Source organism: Micropterus salmoides, unplaced genomic scaffold (assembly GCF_014851395.1).
Source record: "Micropterus salmoides isolate LMB-PRFRI ecotype aquatic unplaced genomic scaffold, ASM1485139v1 Ms_hic_scaffold_11, whole genome shotgun sequence".
In the NCBI taxonomy this organism is placed as follows: Eukaryota; Metazoa; Chordata; class Actinopteri; order Centrarchiformes; family Centrarchidae; genus Micropterus; species Micropterus salmoides.
Window position 1 is genome coordinate 25,262,794 of NW_024040152.1, and position 14,862 is coordinate 25,277,655.

Sequence of the window (14,862 nt, forward strand, 5' to 3'; positions counted from 1 at the left end):
AGCGCCGGTAGCCCCAAATATTTTGCTAGGAGAGCCAACATGGCATGGAGAGAGCTAAAAACAAGGGGTCAGAAAAATAGATAAGATAAATAAATAGATCTAGAGACACTGGCCCCATTAACCAAAGTGAGCGAGACAATGTTTCCTTCCTAGATTCTTTCTTTATTGTACTGGGGAGAAGGCAGAAATCTCTGAGACGAAAATCTCAAAACTTAAACAACTAAAAAGAAAATGGATCGTACCACTAGAGTTAAGTGAGATTATATGTTATGTTGTTACTTGGATAAACCAACCCAATAAAACACCACATGAAAAAAAGTGAAATTTTAGTTTATCCAACCTGCTGATGTGAACCAGTCTCAAATGCACAGGGGAAAGAATAGCTTTAAGTACAAAGCTAGTGTGAAGAAATGAGGAGCGGCTTCATTCTGCTGCTGAGAGAGTAAATGAGTGTCTTGCCAAGTTGAGCCGCCAAAAACTAAGTGTAAACACAGTCTTTTAGCTCTCAAGAGGGAAAAGATGATTACCTCACAATTACGAGACCACAGAGGAGAGAAGCCCCATTGCCTCAGTGACAGAAAGAGAGATTACAGGGTGGCGGCATTGCTAATGATGATGGGAAAAGGCAAAAATACTGCAGTTTATCCCAGAGGAAGCATAAAATTGCAGCAACTAGCAGAAATGTGTGGCACTTGCCTAACACATTGGAAAAGCTGTTCAAAATGAAAGACGAAGACGGAATGCCTCATTTGTTGAATGTCTGCTGCTGAATTAAATAATTTTTCTCAAAGCATTGAGACGTCAACAGCCAGAGAGGCATTAAACAGGTTTCTATTTCAGTAAAGTAGCACTGTGTTTTTCAGCTCAACTAGGACTGTTAAAGAGTTGATTAGTACAACAAGCATGGTAACCAATATAATTGGATAAATACAAGCACTTTTGACTTTATGACATGGCCTTTACTACCTCACAGTGATTCTCAAAGGCTTAAACTGAATGGAGGGCCAGCATTGTCATACGCCACTGCCTACCACCCCTCAGGTTTTAACCCATATAGTAAATACTCATGTACTAATGTGATGACTGTGGGGGAGGGAGACTTAACCCTACACCGATACCACGATACACCGCACACATACACTTGCTCATCTACTGGCCATCACTGACAACCAACGACACCCTACTGAGTGCACAAGTCCTTAAAACCTTTCACACACTGATTGTGAAGTAAAGAAAGTAAAACTATAGTTCAACTGTGGATAGCTTAGCAGACCTTCATTTCTTTTTCAGATAATCACAATAAAATTATTAAATGTGGTGAATTCTATAAAGTTTTACTATCCAGCTAAAAGCAAATATACCAAAACTGTTGCCCAAAACATTATGTTAAATACGGTCAGCCTTCATAAAATATTTAAGGTTACAGAGAGGGCAGAGAGAGGACGAGGTAGGTTGACAGGGGTTGTAATTACTGTGGGTCACTTTAAGCACATACTCTGTCACAGTCATCACCTCTTATTCAGCAGGACATGCACAAGTCTAACATATTAGCACCACGCAGACAATGCTGAGTTCCAACTGTTTTCGTACGGTGAAGTTTCAACTGTCTGGCTGACATAGTCAACCATTTTAATGATCTATTTTCTCCCCTCAAACTACAATACATTACGTACTGTGATCTATTTCTTCCACTCAGGTCTTTTTTTTTACCAAGCTGCCAAAAGCATCTGAAGGAGTTTTCAGGCTATCTGATAACAATACCCCTTTAGACAATTTCTTTCAGGTGGGGTAACCCCGAGAGATCAATGGGAAATTGCTGGTGTAGACATCATCACTGGTCTCTCAATGTTACACCCAAGGACAGGTTAACCTGATCTCAGAGCGGAATTGGACTGCAGAAAGCTACCCTCTGAGGCAGCTGAATTCCTCTTTATCCTCGCAGACACACTGGCCCAGAACAAAGCGTTACCATCTGTTAGTGAATTCCACGGCCAGCAGGGCTAGCTGCTGTGAGCAGGTAATTAGTCAGAACAGCGGGAAAGATCAAAGACAACACTTCCTGTCTTGCCCTCTAGTTGTGACCTCACAAGTCACAGATTTCACTGGGTGAGAGAAGGAAAGCAACTGTATGAAGCTTAGCCAACAGGCACTAAATCATAGTCACACCAACTTACTCGACGAAACAGTTGCTTTCAGTCTTTGTCAATATTTACTTGTGTGCCTCCAATTCCAATTTTTTTCATAATGCTCTATTTTTCTTTTTGACAATTTGGCGAGTGTAACATTATCGTCAGTCTAAATGGCCACTTAATCTGTTAAGGACTGCAACAAAGAATAGGTTGGACACAATTTCATGGAAGAGTTAAGACTATCACATACCCAGGGTTATCATCATGTGTGCTGGCGCTTCCATTCCTCTCAGAGCCAGCTGAAGCCCTTATCTGACAAAGTGGAGTCCAAAGAGGACAGCAAGAGATAGCATATCTGCGTGCTCGTGTGTGCGCCCATTTTATCTGATGATCCAAGTCACGACCCAGCCAAGCCCCGCAAACTGGTGGCAATTTTTTGATTCTGCCAAGTGTGGTTAACATTGACACAGCACAACATGGTCCCACACGGCAACAATGATCAACGTTGCCAAAGTTCCATTGAGAAGATCCAAGAACACACACACAGTCACGTGGCAAAACTCTTCAGGGTAAGTCCGTTAGTTCCTCTTTCCAAATATCCAAAACGGAAATACTAAGGCTATTTATTATTGTACCTGAATCTCCTTCTCCATTGTAATAAATTCAATATTAAAAATATATTTTGTGGCTCTGAGTCAAGAGCTACAGAGATTTAAAGACTATGACCATGGACTTGGCAGGTCTACTCTCCACACTGCCTGAAGGATTAATAGCCCGTAGGATTTGGCTGGCCTTGGTTTAGAGGGCCGCTTAATTCTTCATGTAGCTCTCACAACATATTTCATTGTACATGAGGGATAATTGAGAAAGTCCCTGTCATGCAGAGCAAGCAACCTATCAGAGTGTTTGAAGGGACTGTAAATGTGCCTCATGGTCCAGGGATCAGTCAGTTCCATAAAGTTACATCCTTCTCCCAGATGCTTCATCAGTGGCACTTTTAGATGAATTTGGTAGAGAAACCTATCAAATATTAAAATCAAATCTACTTTATCTAATATCTCTTATTTTCTTTGTCACTGAACTAATTTTGAGATCTGGTTCAAATGTGTTCATACACAGTCAACCAATCACACAGAATAATTTCAGAGGATGGCACCAGAGCATGCCGACCACAGACCAATGGTGTATGGTGGATCAGAGAGCACTTTTCAACAGCAGCTTTAACACACAAGTGCCAAAAACAGCTGTGAGAGGTCCAGAAAACCTTCTCCAATCTGGCCAAAGTGTCAAACCAACCATAAAAATTGATTTTAGATCAATTCTCTGTTATTAACCTTCACAAAGGCCAACCTGTTCATCTCCATCACCATAAAGTGCTGTTTGTGTTTCATTACCATTTATGTTTCACTTTTTCCCCACACACCCTAACCCTCTTAGATCCAAGTGTGTTTGGCAGCACCCCGCCACACTTTCTACCTTTCTATTTTATCCAGCCCAACTTAAATCACATCTGTCAAGGAGCAAGGAGCTGGTGAGATTTTCCTCCCCCATGATGACACAAAAACCTTTCCTGGAACGGACCACACTCTGTGCCTGGCACGTGGACTTTCCTTATTGCGCTCTCCCAGCATTCCAACCGGAATACATCACCGGTGCATGGCTGCCAAGGACAAGACATACATCATGCTGTCAGGACAGGAGAGAGAGGGAGGGAGCATGGCAAACAAATAGTACTGCCCTCTGTCCTGAACAACTATCCTCCAAAGAGAGTGAGAGTGCGGCTACAACCCATTCAAGCAAATAAAGCACATTTGAATCGGAGAGGCGTGTGAAAGAGAAAAAAACACTGCAAACACCGAAAGGAGCGCACATGCAGGACACAAATGCCAATGCTGCCAGATTTTGACTCTTCTTAAATTAGGCTGCACCACAACGTCGCCAGCCAAAAGCTGAAAGTCAAGCTAATGTAGAGCTAGCTACTTCACAGGCACTGGTAGTAATTAATGAGTGATGAGACATGAACATTTAGACTAATACCCTCTGTTCACCCTCAACCTCCCTCTCTATAAATCCTGGCAGTGAAAAATGAGATGGCAATCAATTGAGAGGCGAATAGACCGAATCCTTCTGGAAAATGGTTCACTTTCCGCAGTTTCTGGGATTAAGCAGACAAATGCACGCACACACACATACACGTATTTCAAATTTCATATGGTAGATATCTGTGCTTTACCTCATACAAGTAAATGAGCAGATTTACACAGCCTGCCTACACATTTATACAACTCCTTTGGTTTACTTACAACTGCTGAACATTTGACACATCCATAAATGTTTGTAAATAGTATTTGCAATATAGTAGTCAAGTTAGCATAAGGCTGTTCATACACAGACCATTCTTTACATCTGGTTCAGATGACCTTCATTCAGCCATAGCGTCTCTTCTTTATTAAAAGTACAGTAGAAAGTGACAGGACAGAAGGCGATGACATTATGCACAGTTCATCAGCTTGACTCAAAGCAATGATGTTGTGAGTAAACAGGATGAGCTTTACCACAAAAGGTCACTCAGATTCAGAGTCAGTTTAGTCATTTTTGCTGGACATGATGCAGAATGTAGAATATGTAGAATAAAAATGTGCCAGCCTGGCTGTTCACTTATCCGCTTACCTGCATTTGTTTCTATAGCTATCAGTTACAGGAGCTCTCTAAACATGAGTAGTTTGTAATCCCCAAGCTCTGTAAGAAACTGTGCATCATCCATCTAGTTTAGCCGTTCACCCCCTTAACACACGGCTATGGACCATTAGACCTAAATGCTAAATAAATCCCCTCTTACAAAGTATTCATCAGCCAGAAGATCCGCTATGCACATCTTATAGGTAATATAATGCATACACATTTTTCATAACATCCAACTGTCTTAACTACTCAACATGCACATGCAAACAAGTCATTCACCAAGAAGAAATATAATGAAACTACAAAAACAATGGTGGGAAATTTGCACTGGTAAAAGAAGCTCAGTGCGTCATATACTTCCTGTTCTATTGTCATTAGGAAAGATGAACGTCAGCAGACAAATACATGAAACTGGTTCTCCTTTACAGCATTCAGAGGAGCTCATCTCAATTCACTGTTGTCAGTGGCTGGTTCAGCCAGCATTCTCCTCTGTGGAATTTAACCTATTTACAGCCTGAGAGACGAGACATGGAGAATACAATGTTCAGGTGTGAAATTAGCAGCATGAGGTTAACTTACAACACAATGTAATGGATATATATATATATACAGCAAAATGTAATCCAACAGTCAATTCAGTATTGTTAGGCAACAATACATTATACTCTTGAGAAACTGCTCACTGGCAATAGATGCATGTATATAGCTAATCTTGCCTCCACTGTAAAGATGAATGTAAGAGATAACATAAAAATAAATAAGTTAAAGGTGGTACTGAGTGGCAGTAAGCACCAGTCAAGAGACCAAGAGCTGAGAGAGCAATGCTACTTCAATGAGCGACTTGAGTTTAGTCAGCAAAAAAAGTTGCTGCTGGGCCTTCTTGTAGCAACACAGAGTCCCTATGATGGTATCTACAGGCCTCTCACTTTTACAACCTAACAAAGCACAATACATCTGAAACTGTATTCCTCCAAAATTATTGTGTGGTCATGTAAATGTAATTTCTAGGCCTGTGTTGATGAAGAGCAAACATATAATCTATGCGGAGTGGTTTTGTGGTTTACCAGCCTTCTTTGCTGCCTGCTGTGTCATTCAGCTCTTTGCAGCAAGGCCAACTGTCGATGGTTTACTGGCAGAGCTGAGTTATAAAGGGTGGCAACTGGAGGAGCCGTCCAGAAAAAGGGATCTTTTCATAAACTCATGTCACATTCAGTTAGCCAAATCCACTGCATAACAGAAACCCAGACTGCAGACTGATTAGGTAAACAACGTGATCATCGTACTAAAGAAAGCAACGCCATTAGACTAATGCTCTACTGGTTTTTCAAATGACACCGTCATTTCAGTCCAGAGAAAACACACCATCATCATGGGAATACTGCACCACCTCAGGTACCTTTTGTTACACAGAGGCTCAGTGGTCAGGCCTACCTAAATGGATAACGTACTGTAAACTGAGCAGATAGAAATTAACAGTGACATGTAATGGAAGAAATAAAACTAAATATCGTAACCATAAACCTAATCAATTCGTTACTGTGCAATCCCACCTCTCAGTATTTCACAAAAATCTCCAAAAACACTACTATTTTTCAGTCTTTCCAGAGACAGAGCCAAAGGGCTATGACACACCAAACTGTTGCCCACTGGGCACAGCTGGGCTGTCAATGTGTCTGTGGCCTGTAGTTTTTTTAAGATGTGTATGATGATAAAAAGAAACACTAGCAGAGGCAGTCAGTGAAAGAGCTTCCTTACTCACTTAATCAGACATGTCACCTTTTAGTGTGATTGTATTTTATGTTTTGCCTTCACCTTCTCTTGTCTTCTTTACCAAGAAAAGGTCAATAGGCTAAAAACACCAATGCAACATAAACCTTTTGGCAAACAGTGTCATATGTAAATTTTTGTCAGACATATTCAATAAAATAGTAGTTTGAGCATAGGACAAGCCCATTTAAAAAGATCTGAAGTGGCTACAAAATGCTTGGCTGGTTTAATGTTTTAACTTTTCCTGGCAAACGATTACAGACTTACCCCTAATTAGTCTCTCTCATACAGGCACACAGCGTACTGTATGCATGTAGGTGGTCATCTGACCGTCGGCTAAAGAATTTGTGTCGTGTTCAAGCGCTACTTTTGTCTGGAGATTTGACACAAAGTCAAATATTTTGTTTGTTTGATCTTTCAATACCATGGGGCAATGAAGCTGTCACAGCATAGCAAACAAAAAGTTTGGCTTAACTAGTATACTCTGCACTAGGAGCCTGCTCAAAGAAAAAAGCTGACTGCTGATCCAATGTCTTGAAATAGTAGATAAGACCGTGAAAAAAGGCATTTAAAGTTAATGTGCAGGAACTCAGATCGACCATCCTCCCCCAATGATTACCATTTCCCCCAGCTCTGTAAAGCCTGCATCAAGTTGGCTAGCAGCCCTCTGCCAGGGGCTTTGGCCAATACTGAGGATTAAAACCCTGCAAGTCTATAAATACACCTAGCAGACCAACGTCAGCACCAAGCCAACTATTGCACTCACCTCTCACTGCTGGATGGCTGACATGTGTTTTTCCTCTTTTCTACTTCTCCCTTGCTTTTACTTTCTCCCTCTTCTCTTTCAGTTTCTCCACAACTCTCACTGTACTGTCTCTTTGCATTCCTATGTTTCCCTCCTACTTGCTCTCCCAGTGTGTCTCCCACTCTTCTGTCTCTCTCCAGCTCCCCTCATCTCTCACTCTATCGCTCTCGCTTGGCAGGGCCTCTTAATTGGAAACAAGCTGGTGAGAGGGCTTTCAGTTTGGGGTTAAAATTGCATCTGACCTGCCTCCTGCTGTATATTTTCTTCTTTCCTTTTGGCTGTACTAAAGGCCTGTACACAGAGGCTAAGTGCAGAAGTTTGAAGGACAGAGGGTGGCGAAGAGAAAAGTAAAAGTTTACTCTACCCAGTGGCTGGAAATAGCAGGGACTTTACCGGTAAACAAGCAAAATGGACACTCTAGTTTACTAAACTAACATGTTGAATGTAACTTCACATGTTTAATCCTTGAATAACATGCCCCATCAATCCAGACATTTCAAGCAGAATATACAAAGAAGGGGGTAGCGAAGACATACTAATGCATCATACCCAAATGTGAGACCTTTTTATAAAGCAAGAATTGGGTAATTTGATGACTCCATCTTCTCAACATATGTAATGCACATATGTGGAAGTCTGCAACAGATGTTTAAGCAATATTCATCACAGCAAAACTTCCTTTACCCAAGGCACCTGGCGGAGAGACAATCCCTATCACCACAAAGAGAAACTACACGAGCAAACATAAGTAACAAAAGACTTACAAGAAGACAGATTGTTTTGTTTATGCCAGTTTTAGTATGTTATCTAAGCTTTTAAAAGACCATGAAATCTAAAGACTGGAGTGTAGAGTTTCTAAATATTAATATTTATTAATATTTCTAAATACCCCGTGACCCTGTACGCAGGATAAGCGGTTGACAATGGATGGATGGATGAATGAATATTTCTAAATATTATGCACTACTAGAAATACACCAAAACAATACAATCAGACAGTGTATCAGACATGTAACGCAGTGTGTAGATGAAACAATTTTTTTCCACATATACATGTCAACAAAAAAACTACATAAATTCCAAGTCAACATTTGGAGACTGAAGTCTGGATTACTACACAAAAAGGACACAGACATTACATGGTAATTATGGTGAGAGGCTGCATTCAGTCTGTCACAACTTCCTTGTTGTCAGTGGGAGAGGATAAGAGGGATTTGATGCACAAAGGGCCACAGCCAGGCACAGAAACTATTACTTCCACCCAGTTACACCACAGACTGTACTGTCTGACCCATAGGGCTGTATAACAGTGCAGTGCAACTCACTCACATTACACCATGTCAACCCGCATGCTACCCACACGGTGTGCAAACTGGCACTTCAGGAAAATCTGAAGATAGCTTTTGGATATCATCTTTATGTAAGCGACGTGAAACTACATGGACAAAGTATAAATGTAGCGCACTTATAGCTGTTAAAATACACATTTACAAATTGGCTAATGTCTTATAGGTGGCATATGTGATTCTAAGCCTTCTGTCACGTCCGCTAGCTGTCCGTGGAAATAAATCCAGTGTTTGTACATAGCCCTGGCTCTGTAAATGGAACACAAACACAGTGGCCAGGAGCGAGCCACACAATACTATTCCAGCCATGATTTATATCAGTTAAAGTTAAATTACTTGCCCACGCACATGCATCTGTCATGTTATTTGTCATAGAATTGGATTTCTCCAGAATTGCATACCTTTAACCTGAGTCTAAATCCAGCGGCCCGACAAACTGCTGCTTAATCCAGGGAAATATTTTAAAGAGCTTAATTAAATATTTTCCAATTTGCACCATGCTACAACCAGCTTATTCCAAGTAGTGTTTGTTTACAGCACAGTACATGAGACCCCTTTCATTTGGAAAGTTGTAAGTTCACCCAAAAACAAATATTGATCTCCTTGGTAACTGGCTTTCTCGACTACTGTCCCACCCACATCTTTGGCCCCTCCGAGTCTCACCCCTTTGGAAAGCCCTGCATAGCTGGGTAACAGGCCTGGAATACTTAGCAGGTCTGGGTACTATTACCCACTGAAAATAATTCAACTTTTGGTGACTGATGAATCAGTCCTGTCAGATATAATGTTAACCATTTGGATTCCCCCTCAAAAAGGCAAAACCCCACCCAACTTTCCCTCCAAACAGACTCACTGTAATGACAGGATTGTCACGCTCCACTGTGCTCCAATGTGTGAGGGGGCTATTATTGCACACATGCATTAAAAAGATAGGAAACTGAGTCCCAATAGCCTCAAACTGTTCTGTGAAATCACTGTGTGCTGCAAGATACTTTTACCAGATCTGGTCCAAACAAACTTCTCATAAAAAATGTATAATGTCTGGCTCAGAGACTTTTCGCATTGCCTCTTTTATGTACAAAATGTATCTGTTATGAAAACTTTGATGTTTAAATTCAGGCTTTGTAGAGAGTATCCACTCCAAACAGCAGAACCACAGTTTACCACTACCGCAGATTCCAACCTGTCTATGCAACCTTATTTGTCTATGACTGACTAAATTGTGGGAGATCCAACAGGTCAGAAGGCCACACTCTCAACACTTCAGTGTAAACCTGCAGAAATCTGGGTTTGGAGTTGTGATCTGAAAAAGACTGTGTGCTTTCCATTACAGAGTGAACAGACCTGTGAGTTCACATGTTGCAGCGTGAAAAAAGTCACACTGGGGAAAAACACAGTCACAAATGGGCTTAAAAGGAAGTAGTCATGTTTTCCATTTGAAAGTGTGATGTATGCTCCTCACTATTTAACCGCAATTGAATCATATTAGTTGAGGTGACATGCGGATTTTGTCAACTGATGGGGCTCTACCACGACAAGGAGAAGGTAAGGTCAAGATCAGTACGTTCATTTTATTCAATTTAACATGAATTGGGGATCAAGTCAAACCTGTTGAGTGATGTGGCTTACTGAGGATGTACTAACTGAGAACCACTGAACACGGCCATGCAATGAAACTAAGCTGGCAAGGTCTAGCGAGAGACCCAAAGCCTGTTTCTCCCCCAATGCCACTTAATGACAGGAGGATTAATTTTTCCTTTGGGTTATTGCTGCGATGCCACCCATCTCACTGTGTGAAATCACTCCCTGGCAGCACTTGGCAGCAAGCAGTGAGCTGGCAGAAAGAGGCACCGAGAGAGCAGATAGCTCATGTCTTAAGAGTGATATGGAGAATGTTATTCTGCTGAGCCAACGAATGAACCTCATAAGCTGATACCTACCAACACAGGCAGACTCAAACATGAGAATGCTCTGAGGGGCAAACAAAATAGAAATCATGATATGAAAATACATGGGAATCATGTTTCACACCTCTCACTCATTTTCACTGTAATGAATGTTGCAGCCATGTTTCTGAGCAGGCCCCCTTAACATACTATGAAATCGTCTTTTACGCAGGCTGAATAACAACAGAGTAAAGAGTTGACATGGGGGTCAATCACAGAAGGCCCTAAACAACAGAGGGGTCACGCAGGACACAGGTTGGGGCCAGGGCATTCCTGGCTGATGCAGTTGGGTTTGTCTGGGAAATGATTGAGCAAACAGGGACCAGAGTGGCTTCCCCTTACTGGCACCAGCGCATTGTCCCCACTAATCCACTCCAAAAGAGCCACAGTCAAACACCCAGCGCCATACAGTCACCAGTAACAACACAGCACAGTCTGGGGGGACACGAAATGAATCCCACTGGCTAAAGCTTGGAGACAGACGCCAGTTTGCTCATCAGATTTGGGCACAGAAAACAGTATGGCTTAACTGTAGGACTGAGTGATGATCATAGGGAAACTTTCTGAGGCAATGGAGCTGTGCAATATTGCCTTCTGCAGGGATGGGGACTAGTTACAGAGAAAGTATTACTGAGCATTATATAACTTTACAGCTGGCTAGAGTTGTAGCAGATTTTCCCATTTAGTATTTACTGTGTGCATCACGATCACTGGTAGCGGAGTGTGTGCAATTTGTATTGTATTGACAATTTCTGTCAGAGCAGATCAGGACACAAAATACACTGACAAGCAGAAAGGTGGAAATGTCGAGAGCAAGAGAAGCAGATTTATCCACCGCTGAATAGCAGGCTGTAGACAGAGGGGTATATCAATTGAATTACAATAATACAGTGGCTCTTGTAACTGACAGTAAAGCAAATCTACTTATCCGTGTCTTGTGATGTGTAATTTGGGAAATAAAGTCATATGATATGAGGACTATTTAAAAGCAAGAATTCACTTTTGTCTACTCAAGTGTTTCTATTGCTGTTGAGTCAATGTGCAAAATGATAAGGAATCACATCAGGTAAAAAGACCGTGTTGCATTTAGAAATAATATCTCTGGAAATTACAATGACAGTTATGTACATGAAATCCCAGGCTTATAATGCTCTAGCCCTAAGTTATTCAGCTCTGAAGAAAAACAGGACAGCAAAAAATTAAACAGCATAACAACAAATCCGAATAAACAAACCAGTGTAATGAATGCTAATGAAAGGGTGTAGGAACATGGAACTGATCAGACCCCTGCCAATTTAACACACCACTATGTGAGTTATGTATAGTATCCTATGGTTACAGAGCCCCTCTTAAAAATCTAAGGTTCGATCTAAAGAGGAACAGTTGTTTTGTCAAAATACTAGTGACTTTGAACACTTGCCCCGTCATTATAGATGAGCGTGAGCTGGACCAGTAAAACATCCTGTTAAACCACCATACTGACAAAATATTGGGACAAGATGAAAAAACAGGACAGTGTGGGAGCATACAGCAACTGTCTGGTGTGAATTTAAACGGACAGAGACACTCTTGCTGTGAAGTCAATAACTGGATAGTACTTACTTGTCATACTCAGCATTGTCTTTGTCACAGCGTGCATCCTTGTGCTTCTGCCAGTCCTTCCCATGCTTACAGGTAGTGAGGAGGACCACATCCTCTGAGTTATGAACATGATATAAAGCGTTCCTAGTGTCTGAACCTATTCCAGTTAAGTACCTCTTCCCCTTAAAGACCAGCATGTACTTCCTATAAGGGGGGATGGTGTTATGTTTCAGGTAGCCCCTTTCCCCTCCTGTCCTGGGGTGGTCTTTAGAGAAAAGAGGAATAGAAACGTCAAAATTGGGCCTAAAGTTCTCTGTGCTGATGCTGGCCTTGGCCAACATGGCAAGGCCGATGTCGAAGCCGAGGTCTTCTGTGTAGTCTGGCCAGGTGCCAGAGTACAAGTTAAAGATGATGTGATTTTTGCCCCCATTCCACAGAGGGAGGCTCTGGACTTTTGCTTTTAAGTTGTGCACATACTGGGGGGAAAGCTGGTCCCGGTCCAGAGTGTCCAAACTCAGGACAAACAGGCATGCCTGTCCTGGATCAGGTGTATAGAACCTGGATCCTTCAATAGAGGACAAGATGTTCTGATAACTATCTGACATCTTCTCCCCTTTCTGCTGGGGGTAGACATACACTTTGAATCCATTCCTCTCACACAGGGCAAAATCAAAGCAGGACTCCATTCTGCAGCGTTTTCCAGTGTAAACGCCTGAGCTTGCGTCCCTCTTCTGCCTAGGAGATATGTGTTCATTGTGATCATCAGTCCGGTCTTGCTCCCAGGAGCTGAAAGGCTGCAGGGACCCCAGCAAGCGCTGCCACCGCGCCCCGGGATGATAACCGGTGAGGCTGCGGTCATCACGCCGGCTGGGACCCCGTCTGGATAACGGGACTTGTATCCCTCCAAAACAAAACAACAGGATAAGACACGCACCGGCGGAGAACAGGGTTAAGTACCGTTTTTTGGCCTGCATGTGTCCTATGGTCTGGGATACGATGTCTGGCAATAAATCCAAGATGTTCCCAAGTTTTGGTTTCACCACCTCCTGCGGGAACGCTCTGCCATCTTCCCCCAGGCTGCAAGGGTTTTGCGCTCAGGTCTCCCACCTTCTGCTTCAGATGCCTTTCACAAGTCCGGGAACTGATCCAAAGCATGTGGGCGATTTATAATGTTCATCCACCTCGCCTCCTCGTCAATAGCTGTATCGACTAACTGACACCAGTATCTCCTATACTAGAGAGTGACCCGATCCACTTAAAAGTGGGGGTCTAACGTTTAAGTGGCCCCCACTTTCCTTTGTATAACATTACATTTACTTTGCCCAAATCGTTCATTTTAACCACAAAGTGTTAATCTTTAGCTAACTACAACCAAACGGTAACTAATAACAACATTGCACAAAATTAACACAAACTTGAGTAACGTAAAAACAGCAGTGTGTGCCAGACTTGTTGCCTGGACAGTGAACTATCGTCCCTACTGGAAATTAGCAACTAAACGGGCACCGAAGCCCCAAACATTCAACATACTCAGTTTGAGACGTTGCCACACTTCTTTCACTTAATGTATCGGCAGGTAAAAGTAGCATTACAACTGTTCGCTAAATCTATACAGCGGATTTCTACATGCGATTTAGCTAGCTAGCAAGCTAACAAACCGGCTAGTTTCTGAAAACATTCCCAGTTAGCTTGTTAGCTAAGCGGCTGCATCAAAGTAGCTTTAACGCTGGTTGGGAGTAAAGACAGCCGGGCAGTCTCTCTTCTCCCTCTAAAAAACATGTCTCTTCATTCGCCCACAACTTGTCCGTCGCTCTTCCCGCAAAACCGACAGGTTAATTTCCCCGTAAATGTCTCCACTCGTGTAAAGTGTTCAAGTGGTGGCTCATACACACACACACACACACACACACACACACACACAAAAACAAAAGGTGCTGTGGAGACTGCAAGCCAAGCAGAGCGGCACGGCGGTCCCACCACAGCGACTGACGGCGAGGCGGTGACGTTCTTCCACGGCGCACGGTGCGTTACCATTGGTCTGCGTCACATCCGAGGCGGGCGGGGCTTCCAGTGCACCAGTTCACATCCAGGGAGAAGAGAACCCATGAGTTCCTACACTGATTTACCACAGAGTCATGAGCTGAAAAAGTGAGCCTATTGAACCAAATCAGGTCATATGAGATTTTTGTTTTGGCAGTCCATGATGGTTTTTAAAGAATTTTACAAAGAAAATGTGTATACATCTTAGATTTGTAAATATATTTTTAATATGTAAATTTTTAACATTATATGTTAGTTTGTGTAAATATGTCTGTTCTGTAAGTTTTTGTAATCTGTGTGAATTTTGCTGCTGCAAAATCATAATTTCCCCTCGGGGATCTATCTATCTATCTATCTATCTATCTATCTATCTATCTATCTATCTATCTATCTATCTACTTATCTACTTACTGTTCTGGAGCTTTTGATCATACTGCACAATCTTCATTAGCAGATGGAGTTTGCCCAGTTGTCATGTAAATTGTAAATTTCCATATTTTTTAGCACTTCTGTTGCATGTTAGCTTAAAAGTTGACTGTAAGTTTCCAAAGTCAAAAATGAACTAA

The 14,862-nt window shown here is 42.1% G+C and overlaps 1 protein-coding gene across 1 annotated transcript in view; it reads right to left on the bottom strand.

Moving 5' to 3' along the window:
* Positions 1–14,239, bottom strand: part of LOC119897919 (exostosin-1a-like) — a 39,453-nt gene extending 25,214 nt beyond the window's left edge. Inside the window, exon 1 of the mRNA XM_038711963.1 lies at positions 12,278–14,239. Coding sequence (XP_038567891.1) covers positions 12,278–13,230 — 953 coding nt within the window. The 5' untranslated portion in view covers positions 13,231–14,239. The remainder of the gene's footprint in view (positions 1–12,277) is intronic.
* Positions 14,240–14,862: the final 623 nt, after the last annotated feature.